The sequence below is a fragment of the Neomonachus schauinslandi genome, chromosome 4, assembly GCF_002201575.2.
Source record: "Neomonachus schauinslandi chromosome 4, ASM220157v2, whole genome shotgun sequence".
NCBI lineage: Eukaryota > Metazoa > Chordata > Mammalia > Carnivora > Phocidae > Neomonachus > Neomonachus schauinslandi.
This window is the reverse complement of record NC_058406.1, coordinates 77,824,761-77,839,452: the sequence shown is the minus strand read 5'-3', so window position 1 is coordinate 77,839,452 and position 14,692 is coordinate 77,824,761. Positions and strand designations below refer to the sequence as shown.

Sequence of the window (14,692 nt, the reverse complement as noted above, 5' to 3'; positions counted from 1 at the left end):
TGGCTTCAAAGAGGCTAACTTGCCATAGGTAATACAGCTAGCAGGAAAAGAAGGTAGCATTTGAACCCATGAGATTCTTACTTAGACATTCTTTCTCCTCCACTCTCCTACCAAAGACTGTTCCAGTCCTGTTCTTCCGGCCCTTCTCCTAGGATCCTTGGCATGGTGGGATATATGTTATAAGATTTAACCTACCTCAAAAGTCCAAGGCATTTTTTAATAGTGTTCTATTTATTTATTCATGTAAATAAGTCTCTTGAAATTTAAAGTTAGAAATAACTTCCATGCAGCATTGGGGTTTGTAGCTTACTTTGTGTCTTCCTTTAAAACTAGCTCTGTGCAAGTGACACCCTGAAGATGTGAGCCTAAATACTTAACTGAGTATTTGTAAGTAACTTTGTAAAAACAAGATGGTTGTAGCTATCCCCACAAATTAAGACCCATTCTAGAGCAAGCCCTCAGTTATTTGGAATCTCATAAGACTTCATGTGATAAAGACAAAAATTCGAAAACTAGTTAACATGATAAATGGTGAAGACCTGGGGAGGCCTGGCCTGGGAACGAGGGAACTGGGGGACATGACAGCCATCCTCACATCCTGGAGTGGGAAGGGATTAAAGTGACAGTGCTCATCTGCTCCTTTAGGGAGAGCGGGGACCAAAGGCTGGGATTCATAGGCAGGCAGGTTGCTGTTCAAAAAATATAAGGAAGCCATTTTACAGTTAAAATAGTTCAAAATGGAACGTGGGACCCCATGATTTCTCAGTCACTGAGAGCACATTCAAAGCAAAAACTAGATGACTGCCTGCCTCTTCGGCATATTTTGAAGAGGAATCTTTTTTGGGGAAAGATGTTGGTTGAAATCATCTGTAAAACCTTTTCTAACTCTCAGCCTTAAACTCATGAGGGCCTTGAGGTAAGTGAGATCTTCCACTTGGATAGATAGAACCCTGTTTGTACAATCTGCAGGGAGCAAAGAAAGCTCGTGCCCTACTCCGGCCGCTCTTGAGACCCATGCAGTGTCCTTAGCTGACATAGTTCGTGTCCTGTGCTCTCAGCGCCCTGCCCGGGGTCTTTATTCCTGCTTCCTGCTCTCCCATCCTCCTCGTAACCTGAATGTGATGTTACTGTAGTGTGGCTGTATTCATTACATTTTTGTATATTATTTTTGTATACATTTCTTTGTAATTCAACAAGCATTTAATGACAGTTTACCATTGTGCCAGTCACTTTGTTAGATAGTAGATGTAAGACACGAATAGAAAATACTCCCTGTCCTTGTAGAGCGTATAATCTCTAACTATCAGAAGTTGGCAGAAAGGTCTCATTGGAGTGTATGATTCCTCAATTTTAAATTTATTTGGAAAAGTCAGGTTTGGTTGCATTCTCTTTTGTTCCTAGTAATAAATAGCAGAATTCCCTATATGTAAAGTCTGAGAATGGAAGCAGCTTTTTGTATGGTAGCCCACAAAATAGTATGACTTGTGCTATTCAAAAAATAATGTCATTACCCATTTCTTGAATTCTAGAGTGAATGGTCAGGTGATTGTATTCACAATTTTCTTTTAGGAGACTTTCATCGAAAACTTCCACGAACTCCATCCAGTGGAACCATGTCTTCGGCAGATGATCTAGATGAAAGAGAACCACCTTCCCCTTCAGAAGCTGGTATTGCCTTCACCTGAATCAAGTTCCCACTAAACCCTTTGAGTCAGCAACACTGCATGATATTAGGAAAACAGTATAATTTAAAGAATTACTTTGCTGTGTATTAAACAAAAGACATTATATTGACTTCAATATATCCCAAAAAGTTATGTACAAGTAGGGGTTGATAATGCACTAGTGAAATGTTATAAGCAGAACTACTAGATCTAAAATGTATTAGCATGGTGCAAAAATAGGCTAGTTATTTTAATCTTTTATAGACCTAATACAGTGACTTAACTGTTAAAAGGGTTGCAATGCATGAGAAACTGAGAGAGTCTCTTTAAAAGAAATAGTGCAAGAAGTTAGGCAGGAAAAGTAAATAAATTTGTTCTTGAGGACAAGGAAAGTTACGGATGTTGACAGATACAGAAGAGAAACCAGTTACCTTAATGACTTGAATTAGACTCATATAAATTAGTTTTGTACATTTGAGAACTTCTTATACCTGTTTGGGCGTCATTTACTAGAATGATATGGAACATCTGACCTTTGGTAGGATATTGATATAGAACTAGCTAGTATTACCTTTAATTTTATAATGAACTCAGAATAAGAGTAGCTTTATCTTTAATGCAAATAATAGTGACACTGGTGGTCTCACACAGCCAGTTTTCTTTGAAGCTTTTGTAGGGGCATTTTCTAAGACTGTAATGCCACCTCTAACCGACTTCCAGGTGCTATAAAGAGTCTATCAATAACAGTGTAGATTCGCTGGTGTTGAAAACATTATGCCATGCTTTTTAAAAGTATCTTAGTGGTTTTTTGGTGATTTTTACTCAAATGTTTGATAAATGTGTACTTTGTAAGAGATCTATAAATTGGATGCTTATTTTGATGTTATAGACTCAAAATAATAGCTTGATGTAACATATGAATGATTACAAAGTCTAAAGATTTTTCAAAATTTAGCATCATGTGTTATAATTTTTGTCATCTTACAATTCTTACACTAATTTATTTCCATTGCAAGGACCCAATTCCCTTGGAACATTTAAGAAAACATTGATGTCAAAGGCAGCTCTCACTCACAAGTTTCGAAAATTGAGGTCCCCCACAAAATGTAGGGATTGTGAAGGCATTGTAGTATTCCAAGGTGTCGAATGTGAAGAGGTAAGATCTTTCAGGAATTACATTAGCTCCTTCATGCTTGTTGCTTTATACTCTTTACTAATCTTATTGATTAGGCTCTCTTGCAAGTATCTTTTTAATAAATTGAACCACAGTGTAGTTTTATATTTCATTTAGCTATGAAGTGTATTTCAGACACCACAAGTAATACCTTTTAAAATTATTTTTGTTGTGTTACCACTTTACCTATAGTTTGCTCAGTTGTCCATAGTTTTAAGGTGAGTGAACCATTTTTTAACTGTCATTTTCTTGTAGTGTCTCCTTGTTTGTCATCGTAAGTGTTTGGAAAATTTAGTCATCATCTGTGGTCATCAGAAACTTCCAGGGAAAATACACTTATTTGGAGCAGAATTCACACAAGTTGCAAAAAAGGAACCAGATGGCATCCCTTTTATACTCAAGATATGTGCCTCAGAGATTGAAAATAGAGCCTTGTGTCTACAGGTACGTTGTAACTCTTAAAATTAAGTTTAAAAATATAAATGCCTGTGTGATTTGTTCTAATGATGAGACTTTAAAGGAAAACAATGCTCTCAATTTTTAATAAGTAACTGAATTTATTCAGACTTTGTTAGAAAATGTTACCTCATTTGGCCCTAGGTTTTCCTAAATTATTAATAAAAATTGAAGTAGACACATCAGATATATGTAGATGTCTGCATTTAGCCATTTGTTCTAAAGGAGAATTTTGCCAAATTTTTCCGTTTTCTTCTCAAGGGAATTTATCGTGTATGTGGAAACAAAATAAAAACTGAAAAACTGTGTCAAGCCTTGGAAAACGGAATGCACTTGGTAGACATTTCAGAATTTAGTTCACATGACATCTGTGACGTCTTGAAATTATACCTTCGACAGGTAAAGTTTTTACCCTTAAAACATACCATTAAATAGAAAAGAACAAAAATATGATTCATATTTTGCTGATGACATTTGCTACACATATATTTTCATTGACATAGACCATATTAATGTGTCTCTAATATTGTTACAGATCAAAGAGTATATAAAATACATGTACAGTTTAAAGGCCCATAATATTTAAAACATTCATTTCCCATCACCTAGCTTTAGGAAGTAGAACATTAGTTTATTGAAGGCTCCTATGTGCCCTTCTCTAGTAGTAGCCCTCAACTCCACCCCAGTGGTCTATTCTAACCACGTTAATACCTCCTTCTCTTTTCTTAATAGTTTTAATACCTGTTGTATGTTCCTAAACGGTGTATCATTAGGTTTTAGGTAACTGAGAGGAAAACATAAATCTAGCTGTGTATTATTCACACCGTTAATGAAGGATTCAGTAAGTTCAACACTGTCGGAGTCATGGTCCAGCTTTACCTTCATTGATATTCTCAAGTAGCCATTGTGCCAGGTCAGTGGGCAAGATCATGAAGGCATCCTGGGAACATGCAGTTCAACAGATTTGGGGCATCACACAGGGCTTTTGTATAAGCTGGGTACTGGAGATTCAGCAGGAATATAATCAGGGCTGGGCTGCTCTGTATTTTCTGTTTCTGTGCTCACAGTTGTATCTGGGGCTTACAGTAGATCCAAAAAAGAAAAAAACAAAAACAGAACACTTCTGTGGGGTGAAGCAGTAATTGGCCTTAGTGACTTCAGGCAGCAGCTCCTGAAGGGGTTGCAGGAACGATCACGACATTGCCATGATGAGCCAAGTACAGAAAAGAGCTGGGTCAAGCCCAGCTGCATTCTGTCCTTGGGTAAAAATGAAGAGACAGTCAGAGAGAGCAGAGCAGTGATGGTTCTTTACATGTCCATCTCTGGAGTACTGTTCTGCATCTGGATTCTTTTTAATATTGTGAATAGCTGTCATCCTAGGATCTCCCTTTTCCGCCCCTTTCTGTCTTCTGAGGGAGCACCTGTCTTCTGTGTCACGTCTTCCTGTTTGTGGTTTATGCTCCTGTTTTGGTCATGCCATTCTTGAGCAAGGTGGAATACGTGTAAATTTATTTATTTGTAAATGTCTTTATTCTACCTTCTTGAATGGGATGGAAGAGTGGATATGGATAGTATGGAAGGTTATTGTGTTCTAGACTGGAAATTATTATTCTTCCGAATTTTGAAGGCATTTTTTATTGTTCTCTTTGAAGTGTGAAATCTTTCTCATTTCTGATTCTTTGTATGAGGCCTATTGTTTGCTCTCTGAAAGCTTGTAGAATCTTCTTTTTTCCTCCCCATTGTTTTAAAATTTCACAGTGTATGGATATATTTCATCTTGATATGGATATATTCTCATCTGTCATTTCAGGTACTCCACATACTCTTGTCCTCCTTGGCCTTTTGTTCTTAGGACTTTTATTTTGTTGTTCATTTCCTCCTATTTTCTCTGTATTTTCTTTCTGGAAATGTGCATACTGGACAGCTTGTACTGGTTCTTTCATCTTTTCTCTATTATTCATTTCTTTTTTTGTTTTTGTTTTCTTTTAACACTTTATAAGAGGTTTCCTCAGGTGTTTTGTTTTGTTTTGTTTTGTTTTTTTAAGTAGGCTCCACGCCCAGCATGGGACCCAACGTGGGGCTCAAACCCACAACCCCCAGATCAAGACCTGAGCCGAAACCAATAGTTGGATGCTTACCCAACTGAGCCACCCAGGTGCCCTGAGATTTCCTCAGTTTTATATTCCACACCTACTGTAATCTATTTCATTTCTGAGATCATATTTTAATTTCTAAGAACTTGGTTCTCTGTTCCTTTTACAACATCCTTTTTAATGATTGTAGTATCTGAGATATTCATAACTTGTTTCTAAAAAGGATTCTTTTCTCTGCTTAGTCTCTAGTGCTTTTCAATAGGACTATAATTTGAGCCCTATATATAATATTAAATTTTCTAGGAGCCACATAAAAAGAAACAGGTGAAGTTAATTTTAGTATTTAACATACTGAAGTATCATCTGAACATCTAATCAATACTTTTAAATTTTTGCTGAAATATTTTTGTTTTTTGTTTTTGTTTTGTTTGAAAGGAGGGGTTACTGAGTCTTTGAAATCTGGTGTATATTTTTCATTTAGAGCATATGTCAATTTGGAATAGCCACGTTTCCAGTGCTCAGTAGCCATATGTAGCTAGTGACTACCAAATTGTCAACACAGTTCTAGACCTTCAAGTGGTTTTGTTTCTGCTTATTTTTATTTCAGTCTTTCATGGTTATCACTTAAAATGAAAGAATTGGGAATTGAAATCTCTTTGGAAGCTTTTGAATACATGCAGGCTTTAAAAATTTTGAGTTTTAGTGTGATCTAGGAGGGCTATTTGGGAAACACCTGTTGTCTGTATCTCTAGGTCTCTGCTCTTTGGCTTGGCTGATACCCCAGAGAATGGTCTTTCCCTGCCTCTAGGTGTGGTGCCAGAACTCTGTGAGCCACATTGGGTAAGAAGGCTCCAGGATCTCTGCCATAGCATGCAGACAGTCACCAAATCCCTATTTTTAGATAGTTGCCCACCTGTTGCTTGTGCTTGACATTGCCCATCCAGAGGCCCTCTCTTTTATACTGCCCAGAGAAGAAATCCCCACACTCCTGGGAAAGAGGTTGTTCAGAAGCATGGAATGGAGACAAGGATCTGGAGATCTTATACTTCTTAAATAGCCCACCCTCCTCCAGGATCAGAGTACCTAGTGCTGACAGTCTCTGGGTCGCTTATAAATTGCATTGGTTCTCATTTTGGAATTTTAGCTTTCTCAGGACTGCTAAGCCATTACTTATTTATCTGCTCTTCAATGGTGAAATGTAGCTTTTATCTCCTTTCCTATTCTCCTAGTCTTGTGGGCTTAACTGTGTTTCAGTGGGGTTGCCGGAGGGAAAGAAACTAGGTACAGATGTTGGATCTGCCGTGTTAGCCCAGGAAACTTGATTTCTTTACAGGATTTTCACCTTTTGCAGAATTCTCAGCTGAGAAATGGAGACGGAGTACCTCTGAATGACTGTTAATCTCACAATGAATCATTCTGTCTCTTCTAGCCAGTCAGGGAGAGGAAATAAATGGGGTCCAGTACTATTCCATCTCAAGAATACTGTGGGGAGCCATGCTCAGTTCTTATAGTATTAGAGAGTAGCCTTCATTTTACTCATATATGGGAAGTCTGAAGCCTCAAGAGGTTAAGTGAGCTCCTTCAGATCTCAGAATAATAGAGGTAGAAATTAATCTCAAGGCTTCCCCTCTCTGGGACCAGCAGGGGAAACTGGAGAAGTGGGTGCCTACCTCACCATAGATAGTATAGGACACCAGCTAGCCAGAGATAGGCTGTTTCCATCACTGAGCAGTGGAAATACTGAAATCACTTATGCCAGTAGAGAGAGATCAAGTTGGCATGCCCCTTGATAGTTTGAGAGAGGAACTTTTTCCTTAACCTATTTATGGCAATTCAAGTTGTATTTAAAAATTAGATGAATAAAATGTTGACAGAGTCTTTCTTATAAGCCATATTGTCTTATGCTAATCTTCAATCTGGCCAAAGTAAAACAAAAGGAACCAATAGCATTTTGTTCTCTGTCTACCCTATACCAATAAAATTCAGAATAGAAGCTTTTTCTAATTAATATGACTGGGCTTGTTGTAATAAAACAGTTGAAGATCATGCTAACTTTGGGGCAGTCATGAATGTAATTGGTATAGGATATATAGCAGAGTTTTAAAATCCCTCATGCAGCTTTTGGTTTTAGAAAGTTTTACTGATTATCAATTAACTCATTTTTAATATAGATGTAATTTTTGGCGATGATGTCAGACTCACTTTATAGATAACATCAATAACAAACATATGTGTATTTCTAAATGTGGATTAATCTTAAGTCCCTTAGAAGGGACATGCTAAATCCATCAGTAGATATTCAGTAAATTATTAACAGGGAAAAAATGGACAGAATGATATTCCTAATGTGATTTTATATTTCTTAGCTCCCAGAACCATTCATTTTATTCCGGCTGTACAAGGAATTTATAGACCTTGCAAAAGAGATCCAACATGTAAATGAAGAACATGAATCAAAAAAGGATAACCCCGAGGACAAAAAATGGCCGAGTACATGTATAGAAATAAACAGAATTCTTATAAAAAGCAAAGACCTTCTAAGACAACTGCCAGTGTCAAATTTTAACAGTCTTCATTACCTCATAGTTCATCTTAAGCGGTAAGAGTTTTATATAGGGCAAGCACTCAGTGGTGGGTGGATAATTGATCTTTTTTTTTTTTTTATTGTGGTAAAACACATAAATTTACCATCTTGCAGCTCAGATGCCTCCTATGTGCTGTGCTCTGGCGGGGGAAGTAAGGCTGCAGATGTAAGGCTTCTGTCATCTGTTGTGCGGGTCAGCTTGAGGGCAGACCTGCAGGCAAGTGCAGCGCGGCGCCGTTCCTGTTCTCACGGAGCCGGCACAACGTGCGGAGGATGATGAGGGCATGCAGGGGTCGTGAATCAGAGATGGTAGCCCTGAGCCAGACTTGAGGAACCGGGTGGTGGTTTGGTGACAGAGAATGTGCAAAAGAGCATTGCAGGTAGAGGGTAACAGACACAGGGACACGAGGTAATTTTGCTTTGGGGAAGCGTAGGTAATTTGGTTAGGCTGGGCCATAGCAAGCAGTAGCTTGAAGTGAGCTAGGCAGAGGCCTGATAAAGTCATACATACCTGCCAGATGAGCTGACTGCCTTCCTTCTGTACCCACTAAAGAATTTTGAGCCAGGAATTTAGCATGTTTAGATTTGTTTGTTAGATCTTTCTGGCAGCAGTATGGAGAATGGGTTGGAGCGGGGGTCGTTTACTGCAATTCAGAGCTTCTTGGGTAGTCATAGAAATAAAAGGTGTGGAGAGCTTGAAATAAGGCCAGAGCATTGGGAGTGGCAGTCGAGCAGAAAGCTCTTTAGGAGACAGAATCAGCTTGGCTTGAAGACCAGCTGTGGCAATGAGAAAGCAATCGACGATGATGTTTAAGTTTCCGGCATAAGGACCCGGGAGGATGCGCTATATATATACTAAGATAGGAGCGGCTCTTCGTTTTTGTTTTTGCTTTCTGCCGGTAAAACTTTAGTAGTTCCTCTACTTGCTTAAATTTTATCCTAATACTGTGAAACCCAATTCAGTGCGTGGTCAGTATCTAATCAAATAAATATATCCTTTTTCTAGACTTCTGCTAGCCCATTTTTCCTCCAGCCTTCCCGACCCATAGTAAACTACCAGCAAGGAAATCTAATAGGCAAATCTAATACAGCTTTATGTGTTCTACTTCACAGAGTCGTAAATCACGCAGAAGAAAACAAAATGAACTCCAAAAACTTGGGGGTGATCTTTGGACCAAGTCTCATTAGGCCAAGGCCCACAACTGCTCCTGTCACCATCTCCTCTCTTGCCGAATACTCAAACCAAGCGCGGTTGGTAGAGTTCCTCATCACTTACTCACAGAGGATCTTCGATGGATCCCTGCAGCCACAAGAGGTAGTCATGTGCAGTACAGGTGGTGGTGCACCTCATGGGGATCAAGGCTGCCTTCCAAAGCCTCTGTTATCACCAGAAGAAAGAGACCCAGAACATTCTATGAAGTCACTGTTTTTCTCTTCAAAGGAAGTGAGTTTTGACCTTTATGGAATTGTGGTGGAACTTTGTAATGTTTACTAGTTATTAATAAGGTTAAAGTTAAAAATCTTTGAGTTGTACTGAGGTGTGTTTTACTTCTTCAAATTAAAAAATTCTCCTCTGTCAACAGGATATGCATACTGTGGATAGTGAAACCAAAATTTTTGAGCCAGCTACATCATTTGAGGAATCAGAACGAAAGCAAAATGCATTAGAAAAATGTGATATGTGTCTCATTGGTGAGTGGCCATGTAAAATACATGTTTGCAGGGCGCCTGGGTGGCTCAGTTGGTTAAGCGACTGCCTTCGGCTCAGGTCATGATCCTAGAGTCCCGGGATCGAGTCCCGCATCGGGCTCCCTGCTCGGCGGGGAGTCTGCTTCTCCCTCTCCCACTCCCCGTTTGTGTTCCCTCTCTCGCTGTGTCTTTCTCTGTCAAATAAATAAATAAAATCTTTAAAAAAAAATAAATAAAAATAAAAATAAATAAATAAAATACATGTTTGCTGACCTCAAACTGTGCCGACAGACCTTGTCTAACAGCTGCCGTGAGTGAAGTTGAGAGAAATCAGAGAAAGAAGCTTCATTAGTAAATGCATCTTTACTGGTCATTAAAAAGTTGCTGTTTACTATACCTTACATTTAAATGAATGTCATCCTTTACAATAATCTTTCTTATACAAAGACATCTTGGAGTTCATAAGTATTTTTGTTCTCTTTCTGGAAAAAATTCTCTTTCATGTTTGCCATCAATTAAAAGTCAAGGCAGAAATGTGTTGAGCAGCATGAATTATCATACCCTCTGTTACTACGAATCATTGTATTGACCTGACTGCTCATAACAAGTCAACTAGACTCCTAAAATTTAAAAAATTTAGACTCCTAAAACTCCTAACATTTTTTTTCAAATGCTTTTACCTGTCACCTTTCACACGTTAAGCACAAATATGTATATTTTATTCACTGTATGATAATTTTAGTTGCAGTGATTAGTAGCTGTCGTGCTGGTGAAAAGGCTTCCATTGTTACCATAATGCTATATGTCATTAGAACTAAATTCCAGTTTTGAAAACTGTGGAGATATATGTTAAATTTGATGTGTAATCATATGTCAGTGATCATAGCCTGACAGGGTCTAAAAAGTAAGGGAGCTAACAGTCATTGAAGCATCTGCCTGCTCTGGGCTAAGCACTGTGCTTATTGTTTGATTCCATTTATCCTATTTGATCTTCATAACAGTTCTGTGCTATAAAGTCTGTAGTATCAACCCCATTCGACTCATAGCTGAATACTCTGAGAGAAGTTAAATAATGCCAGAGGTCATGCCGCTAGTAAATTGTTCAGTCAGTATTTGAACTGATATTTGTGCTTATTTTACTATCTCATGATCGAGGGCTCCCAATTAGGAAGAGTAATTACAATAAATGTCATTTTTTGAGAGCCCATTATAGACCAGATCATTGTGAGCACTCTTCATGATTAGGTCATTTAGGCCACACATCATCATAGATACACAGTCATGATCTTTTCTGACAGATGCAGATACTTAGGGCCAGTGACATTGCCTTGCCCAGTGCAAAAGTGGTAGAACTGAGCTCAACCCGGCAGCTGGGCTTCAGGGTCTGCACTCTTACCCATTACGCTCTAAGTTCGTCCCTCAGAACTTTAAGAATGTACTTCGACTCAGGTCATGATCCCAGGGTCCTGAGATCGAGTCCTGCGTGGGGCTCCCTGCTCCACAGGGAGTCTGCCTCCCCCTCTGCCCCTCCTCCCACTCGTTCTCTCAATCTCAATCTCTCTCTCTCTCTCTCTCTCTCTCTCTCAAATAATAAATAAATAAAATCTTTTTTTAAAATGTCAAAGAAAAAAAGAAGTACTTTGGTTGGTGGCTGCGGCCCGACCACCAGCAGTCAGTTCCTTTAGAGTGGTCCATAGATGCGGGGAAGGACCTGGGAAGGCAGACCAAGAGCGCAATGCCCTGGAAGCCCAGGGGAGAGAGGTCAGCAGTGGCAGGTAAGGAAGAAGGTCAGATGACATGAAGACTGACAGGTGATTCTGATGGCCTCCCGTCGGCAAACCTCTGCCCCAGAGATGTGGGAGAAGGACCTGGCCGCAGGGAAAAGGATTGCAGTGTGCTCAGGGCAGCTGAAGTTCAAAGCCAGAATGGTGCCGAGGCACAGATTTGTCTGATATTTTGCAGCAGGAAAGGACAGCATGAGCAGAGGGCTGGAGTTCTCCAGGAGTTGGAATTTTTTAGTGGAGACGCTGCCAAAAGGGGACCAGGTTGGAAGGAGCTGAGGCTTCTAGTTTGAGAAAGCATGGACCGTGGGTCCAGACTTGATAGGAAAGAGAAGAAAGTAAGCCTGGGAGGAAACAGTCAACGGGGAGAATGGTGTTTTTGACTTAAAACTGAACTCTTCAAGCTGCATTGGACAGGATGAATGTTGTAGCGCATTTGTGAGTTGATCAGATAAGAAGGCATCTGAGGCATTTAATGGGATATATTCTCACTGTGGGTTGAATGTAACCGAAAATAGATTGGGTTGGCAAAAGCCTTTGGATTCAGGACACACCTGCATTTGGTTGGTGTGTAAATTGGTGTAGCTTTTCTGGGTTAATTTACCAATACCTACTGAAATTGTGATACTCCTTTCACCTCACAAATACTTGTTTACATGGAGCACATTAAAAAAAAAGTTACTTCAACAAATTTTTTTTTTTTTTTACTAACCTGCAGTGGATTTTGTAGCTGTTTATTATATTGATTTAAATAAATATAAAATTCTAACATTTTTATTTCAAGTGCACCTTTAATACTTTATGAGTATTTAACTTCCCTGCATAGATAACTGAGAATAACTTGGAAAAATGTTAAGACTCTTGTTAACCATATGTCATGAGGTTTGATTTTTAAATAAATCTTTTCCTTTTTTAGACAACAAAGTGGGTCTGCTTGTAGACCAAGAACTTGAATCAGCATCACAAAAGATGGAAGACGTGTTTAAAACTTCCAGGCTACTTACTCTGAAATCAGATAGGGAAACAAACAGTGTTGAAAGGCATGCTCCAAGGACCAAGGTTAGACCTGCAAGTCTGCCTGTAGATAGACTACTTCTTCTTGCAAGCCCTCCTAATGAGAGAAATGTCAGAAATATGGGAAATGGAAGTTCAGACAAGTTTTGCAAGAATCCTACCTTTGAAGGAGGTAATAGGAAAGATACTCCTACTATTGTCTGTTCCAAATTGGATGGCTTTAACCAGCAAACTCTACAAAAAACTCGGGAGAAACAGTATGAACAAAATGGCCTCAGTACAAAGACTGCCATGACTGTGCCCAACGCACTCCAGGAAAGAGGGGGAACTGCGAGCGTCAGGATGGGCGGGGACCAGCCAGGCAGTGCCCCCCAGCCCAGTAAGCCGTACACAGAACCAGTCAGGTCAGCGAGACAGGTGTCGGAGAGACGGTCCTCCGACTCCTGCCCTCCCGCTGCAGTCAGAGCACCCAGAACGCTGCAGCCCCAGCACTGGACGACGTTTTACAAACCCCGTGCTCCCGCTGGCGGCGTTCGAGGGGATGAGGAGAAGCCCACCGCACCCTCCCCAGCACTGCCTCCCGGCACAGCCCCCGCCCCCCAGGGCCCCGTGCTAAAAACAGCTCCCGCCTCGGACCAGGCGCCCGCTGCCTCCACGCAGCCCGCCAGCAAGCCGCGAGCGAACTCTGAGGAGCGGGACTTGCCTGAAGTGCCTCCTGCATGTCAGAGGCCGAGGCTAAAACGAATGCAACAGTTCGAAGACCTTGAAGATGAAATCCCGCAGTTTGTGTAGGGGTGTCAGAATTCAGCTTTTCTTTGTTGTTGTTTCGTTTTGTGGTATGGTGTTTGTTTCGTGAAAGAAACTTCCAACAGGGCCCCTTCTGTGTAGTATTGCCACATCATAGGTTTTGCTTTTTGTCCTTACGTCATGTTATACTGTGTTGGTCATGTTGAATGGTAGCCTGTTTTGATAGGGCCCCATCTGTGCCTCACTGGAATTCTCTGTATTTTTAAAGTTGTGAATAAATAGGTGGACTCATGTTTTTTTTAAAGTTTAGTTGATTTTTCCCATAAAATGGTCCATTTAAATGCATCCCTAATATATGATATAGTTCTCAGCTAATAGGTGCAATTGGGGAAAATCCGCTTTATTTTTTGAAGCGAAACTACAGTGCTTATTTATAAAAGGACTATTTCCGAATGCAAGTGCCTGAAAGATCTTTGTCTGGTATGATTGCTTTGTTCACATGATTTTATAGTGCGTCTTTGACCACTTATATGGTATGTATGTAACCTTTTATTTTTCAATTGGCAGTTCACCTTTCAATATTTACACAATGGCCAAGAGGCTTGCAAATCTCTATTTAATTTCATTTTGATTAATGGCCAGATTTTCCATGTGGTAGTCAGTTGAATTGTACAAAGAAAGTGCACTTAAACTTGTTTCTAAATTACATAGTTCAGTTATGTCTTATTTGGCTTTAGATGGTTTTAACACATTTAATATTTTTTCACCTCTTGGCTTTATTCTACATAAACTTTTGCTGTTCAACAGTTCTGAATGTTTCGGTATTTTATATAATGGTCCAAAAATGTTTTAAAATTCAGTGCATTTTTCTTCATGTTGTCTGGGTTGTTTTGTTTTGTTTTTTTAACCACTCCTTTGGTATGAAATGGTTTCACTTTTAAGTAATTTTATGTACTTTTTCTACCTGAATTTTTAACCATTGACAATGTATGTTTCATCCAAATCATGCAAAGATTTATTTAAGTTGATTCTAAGAGTATAGTTTGATAAGCCTCATTGTTTGGAATTTGAGAAAAGGTATAGCTGACTGGATGGATATATTTCATTTATAAAATTCCCAGTTTTTAGAACTGTTGCAGTTCTGTGATTTTCTGGGTTTCATCATTTTGCCTAAAATAGGATATAAAAGGGACAAAAAATTAAAATAGCCTCTTTTTCTATGTGTGAATTCTATTTGTAGCATATGCTTTTATAGGAACATGTTATCCTTGATAAAAAATACATATTTTATATATATATTAAATATATATAGATTAAGTATATATACATATATATATATTAACCTGTTAAATTATTTCAAGTTCTCGTGGCTTCTCTGAAGTTGTTGCCTCTTAGGGTGTGAGACTTTGAGATTTAGTAACCATTGGCTTAGTGGTCAACACTTGGGCTCATACATCCCTTGACTATACCATGGAATGCATGTTGTGGGA

At 39.2% G+C, this 14,692-nt stretch overlaps 1 protein-coding gene across 1 annotated transcript in view; it reads left to right on the top strand.

The window, feature by feature from the left end:
- ARHGAP29 (Rho GTPase activating protein 29) overlaps positions 1-13,494 on the top strand; it is a 62,635-nt gene extending 49,141 nt beyond the window's left edge. Inside the window, exons 16-23 of the mRNA XM_021690318.1 lie at positions 1,570-1,668; positions 2,681-2,820; positions 3,094-3,282; positions 3,556-3,693; positions 7,754-7,986; positions 9,085-9,415; positions 9,555-9,663; positions 12,358-13,494. Of these exons, the coding sequence (XP_021545993.1) occupies positions 1,570-1,668; positions 2,681-2,820; positions 3,094-3,282; positions 3,556-3,693; positions 7,754-7,986; positions 9,085-9,415; positions 9,555-9,663; positions 12,358-13,247 (2,129 nt within the window). The 3' untranslated portion in view covers positions 13,248-13,494. The remainder of the gene's footprint in view (positions 1-1,569; positions 1,669-2,680; positions 2,821-3,093; positions 3,283-3,555; positions 3,694-7,753; positions 7,987-9,084; positions 9,416-9,554; positions 9,664-12,357) is intronic.
- The last annotated feature ends 1,198 nt before the right edge of the window (positions 13,495-14,692 follow it).